We start from the raw sequence: 21,377 nt of genomic DNA, 5'->3' as shown, positions 1-21,377 counted from the left end.
ATTCGAATGCAGCGTTGTGTCAAAATTTCAAAGGAATCGGTAGGAACAAACGAACATTACATTTTTATTTATATAAATAGATAGAAGATGATCTGCTTTAGTTGATTTTCACAGAAAAGCATAATGCCTCACAGAAAAGCAAACTTAGGGCGTCGTACTCGTAGCGCCATCTGTTGGACATAAAAGCCTTAACCTAGATTATATATTTTAATTTATATGAATGTTTAACGGAATAATATACAGCCTATGTCCACCCTAAGGTTCCATTCTAAATATTAGTGAAAAAATTTTTGAAATCGGATGAGTACTTTCGGAGATTACCTGCTGCAAACAAACTTACATACATACATACATACATACATACTTACAAACATTACGTCTTTATAATATTAGTATAGATTTAGATTCGACATAATATAAAGCATATTTTATTAAATTAAATTACAATATAATATAGAAAATACTTTATTTTTGGATGTCTTTTGTTTGTCATTTTTTAAATTAAAACATAAGTAATATACAATACTTATTTTAGAAAGGATATATTTACAAACACTTTTCCATTGATATTGTTATTAAATTTATATAATTTTATAAAGAATTAAAACTTCGAGTAAAATTAAATTATTCAATAATCTTAATAATAATTTTATGAAAAGAAGTTTTTAACTCACCGACATGACACAATAAGTTAGTAACCAGCAAACACAAATGATTCCAAAATCAAAAAATACAGCAAATGTTTGTAACATTGCTCCAACTTGTGGATCTACGTGAACAAATGTAGAGGCATACGTCAGAGAGCAAGTGAAATACAAAAAATGCATTTATATCGAGGAATTACCAAATAAAATGTTTCGTTAACATTTTCGTATCGTTCGCGTAATTCCGCATGCTTTTTCATAGTGATTTGAAATCGATTTTTTAAGTCGCGCATTACAATTTTTGTCTTCTTTAATTTTTTGGATACATTTTCAGTTCTCTTTAAGGAGACATTTCCAAGCATCTCCAAAACGATTAGAGCTTAATTTCAGATTGAAGGGGTGCTGACCACTAAAAAGGTAAGAACCGCTGCTCTAGAGTATCCGGTATCGAATCACAAGAACTTTTTTGGTTGTGTACCGGTTATAACAAGCTCAGTCCCTTACAGACTGTGCTAACAGCGAGGCCTGATTGAATCTTGGATATGAAAGTGTAGGAGCCAAATTTGGTGAAAAATTTTTGTTCATATTGTTTTTATTAATTTAATCGTTTAAGTTGGTTTGCTAAAATCTACAATGAGAAACTATTTTCCTTCGAACTTATTTATTTGGTGAAAATGATACGTCGAATGTGTCACCCGGAATCAACGAGAGAAAATGTGACTATTGTTTCCCGATGTGCTAAACCTCTTAACGAAGTCATGGGAAAAACCCAGGAGCCCCGAATAAAAAGGAGGAGTTGACAAGTCGACGCACTCGTCAGCAACAGCTGTCGCCCAAAAGGAATAAGCCGAAAGGATCTTTCTCAAGAAACAATCGACGAAGTTCCCATCGATATATCGATACGTCGTAATGTCGTAGGATCAATAACTGTTAAAATTAATTAAACGTATTTACGTCTTGCGAAAGACTGTAACCTCTCTCTCTGAACGTAGAACGCGAATGTATTAAATCGGTTAAATCGTAAATGCAACCTTTGCTATGAAATATTAATATTTTGTATAATTAGCTTAATAAACGAAAATTGTTATTGTTTAATTTGTGGTTGGTGCACTTCCTCCATCCGTGCCATCTCTCGTATTTGATCTAAGCGCCTACAAATGCGACCGCTCGCGCGAAAAAGACGAAATTTACGGCCAATTAAGTTTTTGTGTCTGTCCGTAAAGACACAGTAGTGTCATTGCGGTCTTCACCGACCCGATGTCGACCCTTCGGTCCTGTGGTGCCGAAGCATAGGTGGGCGCTTCGCGCATTGTCACAAAAGGTTAAAAAGTGCTTCTATTGCTTTCTAGGATAAGAGGAGAAGAAAGCAAATATAATATATATACACATTACTGAGTTGTTTATTTCAATAAAAGACTTTATATCGGTAACATATATTTCTTATGTTCATATTTGAAATCTTTATACACACATATTTGATTTTATATACGACGAATCTTCATTTCAACAAAGGGTAATGAATAGTCTGCACCTTTCCAAGTGCCCCATACTATGCCTTTTCCTCTGAGTTCGTTCTTGCCATTCAAATATAAGCCGTTTAAATTCGAAAAGTGGCAATCGTTATACCACCATGCACCTTCGCAATATTGGGCGCAATTAGTAGTATTTGCTTTATCGTTATCTCTGTCAAATGTAGTGAAAAACATGTTGGTGTGATTCCGAAGAAGACTATCTTCTGTAATATATAAGAAAATGAGAGTTTTAATTATTAGCTTAATTTTCATTGTAATAATATTTTTAAAAAATATGACTTTTATAAAATATTTAATGGCGTAATCATAATTAGCATTTATAATTTAAGAAATTTGCAAAAGAATAATATAATGTACTAATACAGTACGATCATGACGTTGACGGATATGGTGATTTTATGGTCAGAGAACTTCGTCCCTGACTGAAACGCAGCGACGGTTTGTGGAGTCATGTTAGATCACGTGTGCACTAAATTAAAGTGACTCATCATACTACGTAAGGAGTCGATTCTCACCTCACTTGTAAAACTTCTTTCTTACATAATAAGGTTTAGGGAATTGGTAATGAAGCTTTATACTTACCATTTCAAATGTTTAACAGCAGCAAATAATCTTACCTGTACCAAGTAATCCACGCAACTTACTTCTTTTCTTCTGTAACTCATTTTTCTTAAAAGTTTCCTTCAGTGTTTCAAATGGAAAAGGTGCGCCTAATATTTTGGCAAAGGTTTTGCTGTAATTCGATTGTCACTGATTTGTTTACGTTTTTACAATGCAAAATTTTTCCATTGGCTTAATTAACACGAGATGAACGTTGATCTCGATATCTGCCGTTCTACATTAAATTATACTTTCTATGTTCCTGTACGTCCTATATCGTTTCGCGTCATTGGACATCACGACCTAACTCATCGATGGATTTGCTATTTAAAATACATTCTATCGTGCAAGCGGAAAAGTTACAACTTCAGTTTTTCGGTACGCGCAGCAGTCGAATCAAAATCAAATTAATTAATAAAAAACCGTGTTAATTGACATTCACGTAATATATATGACATTCAAAAATTCGTGTTTGAATATGCTAAAGTTAAATTAAATGACAAAATTTATTAATGTAATATTTCAAAACGTGTGGATAAAGTACTTGTTGGACTAAATGGTTAGGGCTAGTGACGTACTGTACAGTAAAAATCGATTACATGAGTATAAGCAATTAACATAAATAACCAAAATGTATTTCGGACTGTTGGAAGTAGTTCATCTTAAGTTGGTATAAAATATAAAAAAAATTATTAAGGTGCTCCACAAAAGTATGGAACCACTCAAAAAATTGGTCTTTTATGATTAGAACGTAATAGATAGAAATGAACTTTTTATGTACAATTTAGCACGTTACTTATAAAAAAATAATTTTAAAAAGCTAATTCGTTTTTGACTGTGAAATAGCGATGAAGTCATTTTATATACTGCCATATAAGTATAGAACCGCCATTCTTCTCCCAACTTTGAAGTGTAAAAGTATTTTTTTTATCATGCATCGTGGTACCCATCTAACAAACATTAAGGAAGGACAAATTGTAACTTTGAGAAGAACTGGTTTAAGTCACCAGGCAGTAGCAAACAGCATCAAACGTTCCAAAAGGTCGTTCAGCATTATTTTTTTAAAATCTTGCAAATTATGAACCAAAGCTTAGAAGTGAATGTCCTTCAAAGCTTACGCTGCAAGACCGCAAAATGAATATTAATTAATGCAGCTTCTAATTCCACGGCATCCACGCGTAAAATTTGCGACGATTTGGGTATTCAAGTACATCACGAAACCATTATGAGGGATTTTACACGGCAACAACAAAATTATTTGGTCTCGAATAAAAAGTGCACCTGCTCTTAAGCCTGAGCACAAACCCGCCCGACTCAATTTTTCAATGAAAAATATGAATAAGGTAAGCTTTTTGTTTTATTTATTACTATTATGCTAGAACAAGAAAAAACAACTTTTTCGTCGTATAGATAATCTTTTCGAAGGAAGACAAATTAATTTGGATGGGCCAGATGGTTTAGCGTTCTACTGGCGTGATTTACTAAAACAGCCCAAGTATTTTTACCAAAGGAATTTCGGTGGTGAGCGTGTTGTAGTTTGAGGTGCTTTTTCTGTATTGACAAAATTTGTTTTGGCATTCGTTACCTGTCGCATAAACAGTGCAGACTATCAACAAGTTCTGGAGAAGAAATTGCTGCCATACAAACATAGATTCAGAAGTATTCCTCTTATTTTTCAACATAACAACGCATCTATACATGTATCACGAGATACTTATATAGTTGCGCCAGTTCGTTCTCATGGTTGCATCCGCATAGAAAACGTTTGGGAATTCTTGATTGACCGAATTTATTACTAAACTCATCAGTATTCCGACGTTGAACACTTAAAACAAGCAATTGTCACTGCTTGAAACTCCCTTGAGGTACCGATCATTAAAAAAAACTGTTGATAGCATACCAAATTGCATTTTCGATGTTATCAGTAAAGGAAGTGAACAAATAAATTACTAAATTAAACTATTTTACAGTATATAATTTTTTTCGCATTAATTTACAAGTCGAATCTATATTTTTCTGCTGGTTAAAATCAGTTTTTTTTTAAACAATTTCTGCTGTTTGCTGCAATATGATAATTACTTATACTCATGTAATCGATTTAACTATACACAGCATGTTTTGTATTAAATGTACTATATTAATGCCTCAGTTTTGTGTTTCTTTTTATTGATGTAATAAGTCCGTATTATTGTCTATCCCACATGAGTAGATTCTTATTTAATATAATTATACCATGGTCTAAAAGCAATTCATTATAAACTTTATTGAGTACAACTTCCTGACATCAGCAATAAGAAAGTGTATTAAAATGATCTAAATTTACTTATGAAAAAGTTTTTATAATTAGATCAAAATTGTTTGAATTTTAGACAAGTAAAAACAATGACACATATTGCAGTGATATACGACAATACCCAGAATAATTTTGGTAAAAATTACACAAATATGAAAGAAAAAATTAAGAATATTCTCGAGATTGACATAAACATGATCATTTGTTTTTTTTTTAAAGTTCTACAAATGAAAATTACATTTTAAATTACCACTGTTACCTTTTTAACTGTAATCATGATCCCAAAATCATAAACTTATTTTATGATTTTGGGGAAAAAAAACTTATTTTAAGCATTTATAAACAGAAGCATAGTAACAAAATTCCTTTCAATTGTACTTTGCAAATAAACCGCAATTTACTGAATGAACTTAACCTGTTTCTTATTAAATATATAGATAGCTTTTGTTGAACGATATATCTATTATAAGATTAGTTTATTGAGGTTATTATAGTCGTGTTATTGCGTTTCGCTAACGGCTGGTCATGTGGTGTATTCTACGTTCTCTTCATGTTAGTAATACCTTAATAGAAATCAGTTTGCTATATAATATCCTTCTGGGAGAGAGATTTCCTTTGGCATATCACCCATGTGTCGTGCTGTCGTACACAATCAATGAAATTCCACTCTTTCTGTCTTTTCGAAAAAGTTATATTTACTTTCCCAACTGTAATATATAATAGCGGAAAAGTATGGTGATCTGTCAAAAAATTACCCCACAAGTTTTTTACATTTTTGCAGTATGGGATGAGGTGACAAATGGAGTGAGTGTCATTTGTCGAGTAGTGACTGACTTAATGAAGATTTTACTCGTTATTAGCATTTACAATTTTTTATAAAACTCAGAGTACATTAAAAATTAAGTTTTTGTTTTTTTCGTAAAAATCATGACGTTACTGAATAAACAGGTGTCTGTTGCATATCTTTGTTTGTTCACTTAATCATTTGCATATCTCTCTCACTCCTACCGGATGCCTGAAATAACGCCATATTTGAAATCATTAAATACACGTCCCCAGTTTTATTTTTAGTCAAGGGGATGTGCCATTTGTGTTGTGTAATGTAACTCATTCTTAAGGTGATCAATCGTTTTTCTTTAGCGAGGAGGGTCTTCCTTTTATAAGATCTGTCCTCCCTGAACAGTGTCCTCCTACATGTTCTTTTTTTTTTATATTTGATAACTAATTTGTAAATCTCCGTATTAGATCAATGACGAGCCGATCCGTTGCGTGTAATGTGATATGAGTATTTGTATATAACATGACGATTCATCAAGGCTCTGTACAGTGCGAGAAGATGCAATTATGAGACGCATACGAGAGAGAAAACGTGCGCACAAATGGCTTTGTTTTCTTCTTATCTAAACACGACATGGCACCTATGCATGCAGCAGAGATTATTATAGTGTACAATTGTTGTATAGTGTAAAATGTTTTTTCTTTACGGTATTTTTTCCTTCAATTTATTAGTGTCCTTTTCATTGCAAAAAAGTTGGCTACGTTATCATTGTGTAAGAGTGATATTATCCGTCGTTGCCAAAAAGTGCGCTGTAACAAGGTCACAGCGACTCTATGTAGTATATTCCAGCTGGTTGGGCTTTGTGCATTCTTCCGTAGTGTTGCTCTTTCACTTTTGAAGAGTGTATGTATTAATTACATAATGATATATCAAATTTAATTTATTATAATAGCAAAATATACTTTGAGTAATTTTTAAATTATTAATTATTTCAATAAAGTGGTAAGTAAACTTTAACTTACCAGCTTCACCACTGTAATTCCTTACATGTAATTTATACAAATTTTCTTCGTTCCCAATTCTGAATTCTCCATATTGGGCATATGATGTCGCATTTTCTTTGTCTTTCATATCAATCCTGAGATAATAGTTTCCTTGATTTGTTAAATAATATAATTTTTCATTGCCTGAAATATGCATTCGTGTATTCAGTAAACTTGTTTCACCAGCTAAAATTTGAATAAATCATGAATAAACATGTGTAATTAGAATTGATTACCTAACCAAAAGTCTTCTTCCATTTTTCCGAATCCTTCCGCATAACTATTCCAATCTTTATAGAAATAGGAAACAGGTTGTTTAAAATCTCCTCTTCTTTGGAACACCTTTAAAATATAATTAGTTTAAACGTAATAACATCAAATTAGTTAAGTAATTAACGATATTTGTTAACAGATTTTAAACATTTCTATAAAGTATTGCAGTTTTGCTGCCCTCAGATTTTTTTTAAATATCGTATTCGAGTTGAATATAATTAACGTAATCAAATTTTACAGATGTGTTTACAACGATAAAACAGGACAGACCTTCACCATACACGCGGGTTCGACTCTGGACTAGGTTCGATTACTTCATTTGAACATAAAAAAATAATTTTTTCGGAAAATACAGTGCAATGCCGATTATTCATGCGCAAATAATCATAAAGCATCTTTTTTACACATAATTAGCCAAACACAAAAAAATATTTGTTGAAAAAATATTGTGTAAACAAACGATGGCTTTTATATGAAAAAATCTAGCAAAAAAGTCGCTTAACTTTCTCAGCGACATTTAAAACTGTGTGTGTGCGTGGCGCCATTTGTTATGATATTTTATTCAAAATTTTTTTATAGTTTCAATTGTTATAAATCGGCAAATAGCTAAACTTTAAAAATAGCAATGGGTTATATAATAATTTTAAATGCTAATAACGAGTAAAAATATCATTAAGTCTGATCCTACTCGATATATGATACACGAGTCTTCTTTATCTCGTTATCCTGTCGAACTTTAACCACAAACATTTAATAACGTCAATCCTCTTAATACACAAATATCCACTTAAGATTTTATAAATATTCGACAAAAAGTTAAAACTCATTAAGCTTCAAAGAGGATGAACAAACCCTTCCCCTACACACTAACATTTCATACATACAGAAAAATTGTAGAATATTTGTGCAATACTCGAAATTTTAAGGTGTCATAGGTCCAAAAATTTCAAAATGTAGGGGTGAGCTTGTGAAATTGTAAAAATTGTAAAAGTTGTAAAAATTGTGAAATAAAGCTTCTGATGGACAGTGTCCAAACTATTTCCTTCTAAGAAATAAGTTCTTGATTTCCTGTGCATGTTCTGCACATAGTTATCCCGGATTATCGGACGTATACTATAATTGCGAAATTAATCGTATATCGCTATTAGGCAAAGTGATAATAACACACGAATTTATTTGTACTCACCGTCCATCCACCGCCGTCTGTTTTCATATCGCAATACACTTTGAAACAAAAAGGAGTTGTTTCATTTTTCATAACTCGTATTTCGTAAATGCCAGACTTTTCTGTTTGTCGATCTTTAATGGACTGTAAAAATATGAAAGTACTGCGGTTTTGCAAAAAATAACGTTTAATGCGGAATGAAACACTGGTACAAAATGGCTGCTACAAATGACCGTTACAGAAACTACTCTCGTTCAAATTTTTTTTTTCTTTTTTTTTATGACAAAAATACGGTGGCGCTTGAGGCGCTAACATTTTCAATCCCCTGTTTTTTAATATCGGTACAATCCGACGGTATTTGCCTTATTTCCGGAGGAAATCCTATGACTGATAAATGTAAGAAATTAATTTATAAAATTAATGGACTAAATTAGAAAACAGCTTAGAAAACTTACTCTTATGGATGAGTTTGTCTACTTCTTTGAGTTTTGTGAACACGTCGTTACTCACACATGTAGTACTTTCTGTCCAAGATATCCGAAGTTGGGTGGAAAGGAAAAGAATTCCCCACAACAAAATTGCAGCAGTCATGTTATTTTTTTTTTGCCTTAAACAATTAGACTTTTTAGAAATTTCGAGTCAGTTTAGTTCATTCGTTGAATTTAAAATTAGATTTTATATGACGTTACCTTCCTACGAGAAGTAATGATTTATTTAATAGATCGTGTGTAACAAGATAATATCGTAGTGGTGCAACTATAGCTCCTACAACTGTACAAAACTAGGAGTGATCGTGTTTAGTAGATCTAACATATACAATATGAAGCGATTACGCTTAGTATTTGAAGGCTGTTAGTGCCGTGTGGAAACACCGCAGTAGTAATAGTGTGTATTTTAGTATTTCAACGGGTTTTGATAAGCAAAACTTGTTTACTTTTTACGTTTTTATCAGATAAATATAAATTTTTTTTATTCTTAGTATATTCAGTTCAATAATTTATTTTTACATAGTGAAGCGATTGTTAAATACTTAATAATTGAGTGCTTTGACGTCACAGATAGTAACCTAACTGATCCAAGATAGCCACAATCAAGTGAATTATTGACGCATATCAATGCGTGAATTTCAGTATTAATCCACACTAAAACATTTACGAGTAACTAGAACATATATATGCAAAACGATACTTAAAAACTTAGTTGAACTAAATTAAATGCAATTTAAATTTCGTGAAAAAGAGCAGAATGTATAAAACCACGGTATCTATAATTAAGCGAAAAAAAAAAACATTTTTGGCAAATAAATTATTCTTTACTTTAATTGGAAAATATTATATTTCCTGAAAAATTATTTTTAAAAAAATTGCATTTGTTGACTACAAAATATGGAAAGCAAAAGCGCCAATACATTAGGGCATGTGGCTCCTTGGTCGCCCTTGTCCTAGTTTCTAAACTGCCTCAAGTTCCATAATCAACAAAGAACAGAAAATTTGTGAATTCTCGTTTCTTCTACAAATATAAACGAATTAAAAAGCGATCTTTGTCCATTGTCTCATGCAAGTATTTTTTAAACAGTCATTTGTTTGTCGTATGTTGACTAAACCAAATTTTCTGTTTTCAAGTTAACCCCGAATTCAGCAAATGCTATCTTGTGGCAACGCTAATTCAGTCACAGGGTTTGAAGCTTCTTAAAAATATAGATGCCTCTTTTTGATTGTTTGTGCCTTCTTTTATTTTCCGGCTGTTATATATAACATAGGGAAAGTATGACGATCGATCAAAAAACGACCACCCAAGATTTTTGTATTTTTCGACACGCCTTGCCTTTTTATAATTTAATTAAAATAGAATATTAGAAGTAGAAATTCCCAATTTTAATTAAGTTGTTTGTTGATGCTAAGTAGGTATCCTGCCTCTTCAGGAGAAGACAGTTATGACTGCCGTGAGATTCCTTATTCCATCAACGCTTTTAAAATGTCACTGGTGATGATATTTTAAAAGCAACAATTATCACTTTAGACGTGTTTTTTTAAAACTGCATAAATTTGTGATATAGCTTATTGTAATAAAAGTTTATTCTCTTATCAAAAAATAGCTATTTTTTCCAATCACATATTTTTAATAGTAATAGGATAATTTACAGAATATATTTCTAATTGACTAATTCATTAGGACTGTTCATAAATAAAGTCCACATTGGAAGGAAGGATGAAAGTAATTATGCCAAATCGGACGAAGTCAGACTGGGGACAAAGGAGTGACTGAACTTCAATGGACGTCCATTTTATTTGATTAAATATTATACCATCGACGCATTTCAATACTCATACAGTGATAAAGCTTTTTTTGAATTAAATAAGTTTTATTCGATATCGGAAATGGGTAGAGAGTTAAGCCCTATTATTTCCTACTAGATCTGTCAATGCAACTGACAAACATTGAAGGAGTAATTACAGTCTCATTAGAGCCATACCAGTCAACACCAGAAAAGGCTAATTACATGTGAATACCAATAAGAAGGTAATTAAAGTATAATATTAACAATACGAATTCTCACGCATTAATCCCTTAAAAATTATAACAAAGTATTACTGTTTAAAAAATCGTGATGTAATACTGTATAATGTAAAGTCAGAATTAAACTATTGATATTCTAATGGTATTTAAAATAAAAAATTAAAACATATTACTACATAATCTGAGAGAAATTTATACATTAAATGTGTATACATAAATAATTAATAAGTTTTAAACATATGAGATCCGAATTACCCCTGGGACTAATTAACAATTTAAATATAACGCTAAAATTATAAAGTAAAATATTATTTCATTTTGGTGTGAAAAGATCGTTTTTCTAACGTGGGAAAACTGATAAAAGGGCCACTTCCTTTAACGGAAGTACACACATCTTTTTGTTTTCCACTTATATATCACAAATCTCACCACACTGGGAATTGTCGACCCCTCTATAATTCCCCTTTTCATCCGTTCACGTGAGAAAAGACAAATAAGCTGATTGGTCACAAATCATGAGATATAGTCAAAGATCTACACGATTCGAGGAGTACGTCGGGGAATCTCATAGTGGAAAGAAGTTCCCATATTGTCTCCCTAAGGCCAACGCCCTTAGTTAGGAGTATGCCGTAGGACCTCATCTAAGCCAGACGTAATCTATATTCGCTCCATAAGGCCAACGCCCATAGTCGTATCCAGACAAGTATAAAAATGAGTTAATTTAGGAAAAAAGAAGAACTTTTAATATTGTGCCAAATCCATGAAACGAAGTATTGATCTTAGAATACAGATGAACATAAACGCAAAGTAAACCTTGAGGTAGTTCAATTATCAATGAATTTGTGAGCTTTCTCTCTCAACGCGTATATTTTAACTGTATGCATATTCTCTCTAAATTGCTCGTTTGAATTGTTTAATTATATCCAGTTTGTATACTTTTGTTTATCCTAGTTTATTAAATTCTTTTTATTATTTGTTAAAGAAATGTCTTTTATTCAATTATCTGAATCACATCCATATTATCTCCACACGCGTGTTAATCCGCGTGTTATAAAACTGATTAACTGGTGTCAACATTCTGACATAGATCCGAATTTCGCGATTCAGATCTGTTACTAAAGCCCTCTAATTCCAACGATCTACGATCTATTAGTAGGCTTTCTGATTGGACTAGTTTAAACAAAGGCTTCACGTCAGTGAAAGCATGCAGGAGAAATGCACTTTGAAGTAGGAATCAAGGTCACTTCCTATTGCTTTGTCTCCTGCAGAAGCACTTACAGAGCTAAAGACCTCGGCCCCCAAGTGTAAAGGTCCCACTATAATTAAACTGTTATCATAAATTTTTAATACTTTCTTATTAATTAACAATGAGCAGGAATCGTATAGTAAAAAATAGTTAAAATTAATAATATAATAACAATGATGATAATTTATAGTATTGCTTGTATCATTTCACTCCAATTTAAAGGTTCTTTTGTAAATAAAGAAATAATGAGGCCCCATTAAACTTCAATAAGCCTCATGTTCCGTAAAATTTATATCTATCTTGAGTGTGCTATAGGGAAAATTGATACGATACGGCCCTTTGTTTAATTAATTTGTACTTAAGAATTTTCAATAAATGTAAATATTTAATAGAAGATAGTAATTTTGATGTAATTAACCACAATAACTAAATTAACCACAGCTATTCAAGACAAATACCCAAGGAAATATATGTGCTTTCAGAAACAATTCTACTACTCCTTAAAGACTTAAAAATAAACTAACCCAAATGCCAACTCTAGTCGGAACGACTATAATTGCATTACTCGTATATACTAGACATTCAACATTAAAACTGACCTACGTCATTTAAATATAAGTTATTTATAGTTATTTATAGTTATAGTTCCCTCTAACAGTACTTTGTTAAACAGCTCTTTTAACCAGTCTCTTCCCTCCTCTCGTAGGACTTTCCATACCTCTATTAGTATCTGATCCGGGCTCACTGATTTCCTATTTTTCATTTTATTCAATGCCAGCTTTACTTCCCATTTCTCTATTATGCCTACTAGGCCAATATTTGGCTCTACATTTTCAGTGTTAGTTTGTCTGTCATTCTTCACGTTCATAAGGTCTTTAAAGTATGTTTTCCACCGGACCTTAATTTCTTCATTTTTAGTTAGCACTTTGCCATTTGTGTCCTTTATACACTTGATATAGGTCATATCTTTACTCCCTCTGTCTCTCATTTTCGCAAGTCTATATATGGCTTTTCTACCCTCTTTTCCCGTGAGTGATCTATACATTCCGTCCTGGGCTTAAGCCTTAGCTATAGCAACCGCTGTCTTCGCCTTCTTTTAATTAGCACATAGCCATCTCTTTTCTCTTCCCTTACCTTATTATCTCCTTTCTCATTCTGCCAACTTTTAAAAGCATCTTTCTTCTCTCTTATAGCTTTTTTTTACTTCTTCATTCCACCACCACTCCTCCTTCTCTATTTTCCTACCTGACTTTGTTTCTCCGAGAAGTTTCTTTGCAAGCCTTTGTATTTCCCTGGCCACCTGTGTCCACCATTCATCTGCCGAGTCATTGCACTTCACATTACCATTAATAACGCTTATTACTTTTTTTTAAACTCTATTTTCTTTTCCCCTTTTAACAATCACCATTTAATTTTAGGTATCAGTTTATCTTTTTACTTAATCCTATTAAGATCAATTCTTAATTCCATTACTAACAATCTATGCTGACTAGTCAAGTATTCTCCTGGTATTACTTTACAGTCCTTAATCCGCTTTAGAGTAGTCCGTCTTGTTAATAGGTAGTCTATTTTTGATTTATGATCCCTGCTCTTATAAGTTATTAAATGTTCTTCACATTTATCAAAATAAGTGTTAACCACTACTAAATCATAGGCGGTGGCCATTTGCAAAACACACTCTCTTTCAAAATTTCTACCACCAAATCCTTTGCCTCCAAGTACTCTCTCATAACCAGCATTATTTTTTCTCACATGCCCGTTAAAGTCCTCTTCAATAAATATCTCCTCATCTGTCGGTATCTCTGTCATTATCACAGCCAAATCTTCCCAAAATTGTTCTTTAACTCCAGCATCTACACCCACTTGTGGCGCATATGCACTAATTACATTAATTAACTATCAGTTCTCCAATACTTAGTTTCACCAATATCAATCTATCATTTACTCTATTGACTATGACTAAATTCTTCTTTAAGTCGTTGTCTGCAACTATCCCCACTCTATTCCTCTTTCAATCTTTACCACAGTAGAAAAGTTTATACCCTTCGCCAATCTCTTTAGCTTTGGCCCCTTTTCACTTTGTCTTCTGCAAGCACGCTCTATTGACTCTTCTTCTTCTCAGGGTATCTGCTAGTTCAGCTTCTCTCCCTGTCATAGCCCCTATATTCCAACTTCCCACTTTCAGTGGGACTCGCTTCTTACGTTGTCTCCGTCCCATATGGGACAACAACCCTCGTCCATTTTCTACAGCCGCCGGGTGCTGCGACTGCGAGTCGCCTATGGAGTACGCCCTAGTATTATCACATCTCAAAGTGGCATCAGACATTCTATACAAAAAGATTTCGCTGGGGTTTTTACAGTCGGCCGCCAACCAGACACCAACCTTCCCATTTTTCTAACCTGGACTGAGGAACCAAGCTTAGCAGGGATTTGGCAGTGGCCTAGCACCTGAGCTCCTAGAGACTCACTACAGGCCTAAAGCGGCAGATGCTCGTTTGCTATTTACAAATACCGCCCCGCCTCCGGCGGCACCCAGCCCCGGAAGATCCTCTTTTAGTGTGGCACCAGAGTATTACCCTTGCAGGGCCACCTTTAAGCTCGTTTTTTCGTCGACACTCGACTTAACATGCTCCACTACGTGAAAGTGAGCGAAGGGTTGAGATGGATAGGCTAAGAGGCCATTCTTGTTGTTGTGGCCTTATATTGCGTTTCACACCCCCTTGGAGCCCGAACAATAAAATAATAACCACACTATAACCACTTGGAATTTTATTTAATATTAAAATTACATATTGAGAATTAATCCTATCTGCGTTTATGTTGTAATGGGATGAAAGAGTATTAAATATGTTTCAATTAAATGTTGAAAAATATATACTATAAGGAATTCTACTGCAATTATGTAGTATATTGTTCTTGTTTACAAAATAATAAATGTTTAGATATTGCATAAACTTTATAAAACGGCCAAAATTTATTCAGTGTATAAAAGTTTTAAGCTTTTACGTTAGGCTTTGTTCAATTCTTAATATAGTTGTAAAATAGCTAAAGTCACCAGTCATTTTAATTTTAGAAATTGTGTTCTAATTTCAAATATGTACAGTCGACCCCCCTATAACGTGCGTTCCTATAACGAAAATTCCTATAACGTAGCGAAAAAATTGCAGCAACATTCGTTTAAAGGAGCTTCTAAAACGTCGTCGCTGACTCGTTTCGCGACAAGATTGATAAAATCTGGACCAATAGTAAATGAGCAGCCGAACTACTTTCCTCCACCCTGCGCCACGCTAAAAAGCGGCTAAATTGAGTTTGCTATCGTCTGTACAGTATTATATATTAATTATATATAAATTAGGTACTGTATATATAATTATATATTAACTTATTGTCACTTTATTATAATTAAATATATAATTTCCGCCGTCTAGCGTGGAAAATTTAAAATCTAAAATTTAAAAAATTTCCGCCGTCTAAAATTTCCGTAGCGTGGCGCCACGCCACGCTACAGAAATTTTAGGCAATAAGTTGAGTTTATTATCGTCTGTACAATATGTAAATTAGGTACCGTAAGTCTAATACAGCACTAATTTTATACATTTCTTGTGAAAGAAACACTTCTTATTCAACGGCCATAAAAATTATTCATATTAATGATGTCTCCAAAGGTCAAGTTATTTTTCTGCGAAAAATTCTTTATCAGAAATCGCGGCCACCGTTTCGTGTGCTGTTCTGCGACGAAAACAAGCTTTGAGCAACGGCATAGTCGAACTCAAGTACACACTCGGTAAGTAATCCTATAATTTTTTGTTTATAGCATAGTTTATACAGATTATTCCCAAAAAATTATACGTGTTTTGGAAATGTTGAGTCGAATTAGTCTAGAATTCATTAATTTTATAGAAGAAAACTTTTCAAACAGCCTTAGTCCGTAAACTTCCCACCTATCGGGCTGCGATTGGCTCATGTATTTAATCATTCCTACAACGTAAAATTCGATTAACGTGAAACGTATCTAAGCGTTATAGGGGGTCTACTGTACTAAATTTTAAAGTTGACTTATTGAAGAAAAAAAATAGCGAGTATTTCCATTATTTATTTGCTTTACTCAGTTGATTCGCGTTTTTCAGGTTTCGGGTCTTACAACGCTTGTCTTCAGTCAACTAATTTTAAATGTAGGCATACATAATTATTACATAACATAAATAATAGAATAAAACAGATTCACGGATGCGAGAGGAAACTTAAATGTTTATAGTTAAATTAGAATTATGGATTTTGAATCTACTCTATTTAGCATTATGGCAACAAATAACTTGTCAAGGTCAAGTTACTGAAGAATTTATTTGTATGGGAAGAGATTTGCAGCATAAAATATATACTTATAGGACTTTTTATATAATTTCACGTATTGTAGTTGTATAGATAATTATAATTACTGCATATGTTTGGTAGATTATTATTATTTTAATAGTTAATTTATTAATATAGAAAAATTATTTTTACCACATGAACCGCGGTATTCCCATTAAATGTACATCGACGACATAAAACTTCATGCATCTACACAAAAACAACTTCATCGACTCTTACAAATTACACATTCATACACAAACGACATAGAAATGGAGTTTGTAGATACACATAGAGTTCTGAAGAAAGATTTTGCACTTGAAATGGAGATGTTATTGAATCCATGGAAGAAGTTGAGTTATACAAGTATTTAGGATTCCAACAGGCCAAACTAACAAAACATTCACAGATAAATTAGTTTAATTAAAGAATACCAAAGTAGGTTAAACGCTATTCTGAGAACACAGTTAAATGCAAAACACATAGTTAAAGCAATATACACATACATCGTCCCAGTACTCATTTATTGTTTTAAAGTTATACGTTGGACTCACACAGATCTTGAGAAACTGCAAACGAAAACAACAACAACAACAATACTTATTAAGCCTTACGGTTTCTGATTTCCCGGTTTTTTGCTTGTCTTGGTATCTCAGAAAATCCGAGATAGAATTAATTATTTTTAAGATATACAGAATATCTTGAAATCGAATGAAATAATTATTTTTCATTTTTAGAGCAATTTAATAAGTACTAAAACCTCCAAAACCTTGTTAATACAGTCGACCCCCCTATAACGCGGTAGATAGGTTCCGTTCTTTATGAATCAATTTTGTACGAGTCCTTGCCAATCACAGCCCGACACGTGTAAAGTTTACGGACTACGGCTGTTTGAAAGGTTTTCTTCCATAAAATTAATCGATTCTAGACTAATTCGACGCAACATTTCCAAAATATGTATAATTTTTTTGGGAATAATCCGTATAAACTATGCTATGAACAAAACATTGTAGGATTACTTACCGAGTGTACACCGTTCGACATCGCCATTGCCCAAGTTTTTGTCGCGGAGCAGCGCACCAAACGGCAGGCGATTTCTGATAAGTTATTTTTCTGCGAAAACTTCGTTAAACTTTGGCGACATCATTAATATAAATAATTTTTATGGCCGTTGAATAAGAAATGTTTCATTCACAACCAATGTATAAAATTGCAGTACTGTATTAGACTTACGGTACCTAATTTACATCCAGTTAATCGAATTTGGATACGCGGATTAACACGCGTGAGGGGTCTGATTCAGAGATCGACGAGACATTATATTAAATGATGATAAAAGAAATTAAATAAACACATATATATAAGTAAAACTATACACAAATGGAATTACAAATGAATGAGGGATAATGAATTCGACTAATACTATACGCGTCGAAAGAGATGGATTCTCTTAACTTATACAAGGTCGAGAGAGAGAGAGAGCTCACAATTCAAAGATAAACATACAACTTGTTCGTTGACCTTATCTTCTTCTGTATTTGACGCCTTTACTTTCCTTCTAAAGTTCTCGGACTTTGAGAATATTTATGTCTATGAAGTAAGCCTTTGTATCTATAAGTGCTTATAGCATAGGGCAGGGGTTGGAATTAGCGGCTCGCGAGTCGCATGCGGCTCTTTGCGTAGATGTTTGCGGCTCTTCAGACATAAATTCCAATTTCACCTCACCTCAATTCACCGCAGCCTTATAACTTAAGAGTTTATGAGATAGAGTCGTACGCCGTCCGCACATGACCACACTCGCGTTGATCAATGTGTCGCATAAGAGTGGTAGCATTTGAAGCATATCTATATATATAACACATTGAACGCGTGTCCGTCCATCCGTGTAACGTTATGCCAAAAACGTCCACTAGAGGCACCCCTGTCGTATGTCGTATTTCGCACATTTAATTTAAATGGTATATTTGGTGAGTTGTATATAATTAAAATTAAATAACCAGTTTTTTGAAATACTGTATATGCACAAATATAATATAAAAATTACAATAATTTCTAAAAGTGTTATTAGGTGGCAGCATAATCCACCTTGATGATTGAGATAGCAGACTCTAGGAGTCTGATTTGTATAACTAGCTCATTTTCAAAACAACAACTATGCTTGATGAGTGTACAGCTGAAGAGCAGTGTGCTGCTGTGCATTTTTGTGGGGAAAAGAAATTTATAAGGGAATATTTCCCGTTTACAATAAAAAGTGTTTGTTGCATAAATCACTAAACAACTGGGCAATAAATTTTCTCAAGGATGCTCAGTTAAGTTGCTGATGGCAATTTACCTCGCTACCCTTTTGAAATTGCAACAGAAGATATGTTTGGTTTACAACTTACTTGCAACATTGTTGAACCCATTTGGGCAGGAGATTGTGTTACTATAACTCCTGAAGACTTTAAAGCTTGAATTTTTTCCAAGGCACCGCCTTTACCACCTGATATTATTGCACCAGCATGTCCCATTCTTCTACCTGGAGGAGCTGTCAGACCTACAATAAATGAAATCACAGGCTTGGCACTAGCACCCTAAAATAAAATGAAATAAAATTAATATATACTGTTGGACCAATAGTGTTTCAAATGAACAAACATAGCAAACAAAAAACTTGTAATTTATAAATAATCTTATATTATTAAAAACACCAAAATTAAAAATTATTCTTAAAATTAATAATAGATTAACATTTCTCATATACACAGAAAAAATATTTTCTCCATATATTATAATTACTGTGTAAAAGTTTCGTGAATACTATGTAAAATTTCAGTTCCAAATACATTATACTTTCTGCTAATAGACAGAAATAATTCTCTTAAAGATTTATCACACAATTGAAACCATTGTTGCCTTATTTACAACCTAATGATGTTGTAAATAAGGTAACAATGTTACCATTTAAAATTGAAATTCTGGACATAAAAGCTTTGTAAATACTTTATATGTAACCTATATTTATTTTCAAGGTGGCAGATTTAATAAAATTTTATTCATCCAAAAAGATTAAAATTTTGTTAAATCTAGCTATCTATTTCAAATATAAAATATAGTAATATCAGATAATTAATGTTAATCAAAGTTACACTCTAGCTACTAATAAAACTATACTTTTATCTGCTTTTTAATAGAGTAAACCTCCTACAAATTACAAATAGCAACTAACTGCTTCAAACTTCTTTCATCCATCTTCAGTTTTCACAAACATAAAATAACACACAAATATATACAATTCATCAAATTCTAAGTTAAGCTATTTACAAAACTTTTATGTCTACAAAAGATTTTCTCTCAAAGATTAGCAACAGACAGACAATCCTTCAAATATAAATTAAAAATATTAATAAAATCCTAAAACTAACTAATCAAATGATACAGCCAGATTAATTTTGGGCTACAATAAGGTTAATAATTAAAAAGATATTAAGCAATTTGTATTAGAGGTAGATGGTTAAGCTGTCATCTCATATTAAATTCAATAATTATAAATAAATTTAATTTAGAATATTCTGTAAGAAAAGATTAGCCCAGAGCAAGACTCTAACCTACAACTGCTATCATGCAGAAGCATGGTAGCAGGAGTTATAGGTTAGTCTAGGTGGGAGTTGATTAGGTAACAGTACTAGTTATGTAGTGAGTGACCAGTATGATTATATCTAAATTAATTGGTTTGAAAGTGAAGATTAGATGGAGGTCTAGTTAACAAAACTGGTAACAAGTTTGGCCTGTGAATGGCTCATATGTAACTAAAAGTAACTGATGATTTATTACAAAATACAAAATTAACCCAGCGTGAATGAGGTGAGAAATTTTTACACCAGCTATGAGGTGGGTAGGAGATACCCGAAACTTTGATGCCAAATCTTTTATACTATAATTGTGTATAAAGTATTTTTTCACTTGGGATAATAAAAATAGTATCTATTCAACAAGATAAGTAAATAAAATATTATGTTTAAGATTGAAAAGCATTTTTTTTTTTTAATTGAAATAACACAGTGTCTATATTTTCTTTGAAAAAGTACAAGTTTTGGTAGTTTAACATTTTTTCGTATAAAATGTTAACAAAATTACAACTTCTTTGGTTAATCAACAAAATTATAGTATCTTTCAATTATAAAAATAGAAAAACTAAAAGGTCTTATGAGATGAATTTGCGCAGCACCAATATTACACCTACAAATCAGCACAATCTCCACACACAAAAATCGCATGCTTCATACATTTTGGCTTCTCACACTTCGAACAGCAATGTTTTGTTTTCCTATCTGTTTTTTTAGTACACTCACTACACCTGACATATTTATTAGCCATTTTTTTGAAAACAGGTAATGAAGGTTCTCCCAGTTGATCAGTAATCACTTTTCGAGTTTCCTTTGGAAGATGTGTTTTTTTTGTCTAATGCGAAGACTATCGTTTGAAAAATCTAGAAATAAATCTAAAAATACTATAAATAACTATAACTCATAAACTTACTGTCAACTCAAAAATGTAACACCGACTATGAGGTCGGGTGTGACGTACCCCAGCCACCTTTGCTCATGTGTATCTCCCGCTGACACCGGCAGACACACTAAACTCAACACTGCACCTCGCCCCCCACTCCCTTACCTCCAGCTACTGTGACAACAGGATTTGCATTGCAACAATAACATTAAATAATCTGCATTTAAAATCTCGGGTATGACATACCCGACCTCACTCACACCAGGTTAAACATTAAAATTTAAAATGATTGAAGATACAAAACATTTTTTTTACACAAATATTTTAAACATATCATAAAAAACAAATAAACAAATTCTTAGATTGTTGTCTCCACTCATTTAAGATTTAAATAACAAACTAAATCAACAACATCTTGACTTCTCCTATTGCAATTAGTTTACTTGAT

At 32.6% G+C, this 21,377-nt stretch overlaps 2 protein-coding genes across 2 annotated transcripts in view; one reads left to right on the top strand and one right to left on the bottom strand.

Annotated features, from left to right (window-relative positions):
* LOC111615607 overlaps positions 1-21,377 on the top strand; it is a 72,667-nt gene that overhangs the window by 32,859 nt on the left and 18,431 nt on the right. The window lies entirely within an intron of this gene.
* On the bottom strand, positions 2,075-9,025 carry LOC111615608 (techylectin-5A-like). Its single transcript, XM_023357017.1, has 7 exons — positions 9,018-9,025; positions 8,784-8,935; positions 8,642-8,715; positions 8,350-8,445; positions 7,127-7,232; positions 6,870-7,034; positions 2,075-2,379 (listed from the first exon to the last, which is right to left on the bottom strand). Exons 2-7 carry the CDS (start codon positions 8,917-8,919, stop codon positions 2,126-2,128), a joined length of 831 nt encoding a protein of 276 aa, XP_023212785.1. The 5' UTR covers positions 8,920-8,935; positions 9,018-9,025; the 3' UTR covers positions 2,075-2,125.

The sequence above is a fragment of the Centruroides sculpturatus genome, unplaced genomic scaffold, assembly GCF_000671375.1.
Source record: "Centruroides sculpturatus isolate CEXI.00-Female unplaced genomic scaffold, Cexi_2.0 scaffold19, whole genome shotgun sequence".
Lineage (NCBI taxonomy): Eukaryota > Metazoa > Arthropoda > Arachnida > Scorpiones > Buthidae > Centruroides > Centruroides sculpturatus.
The sequence above is the reverse complement of the archived record's forward strand: the minus strand, read 5'-3'. Positions and strand labels throughout refer to the sequence as shown.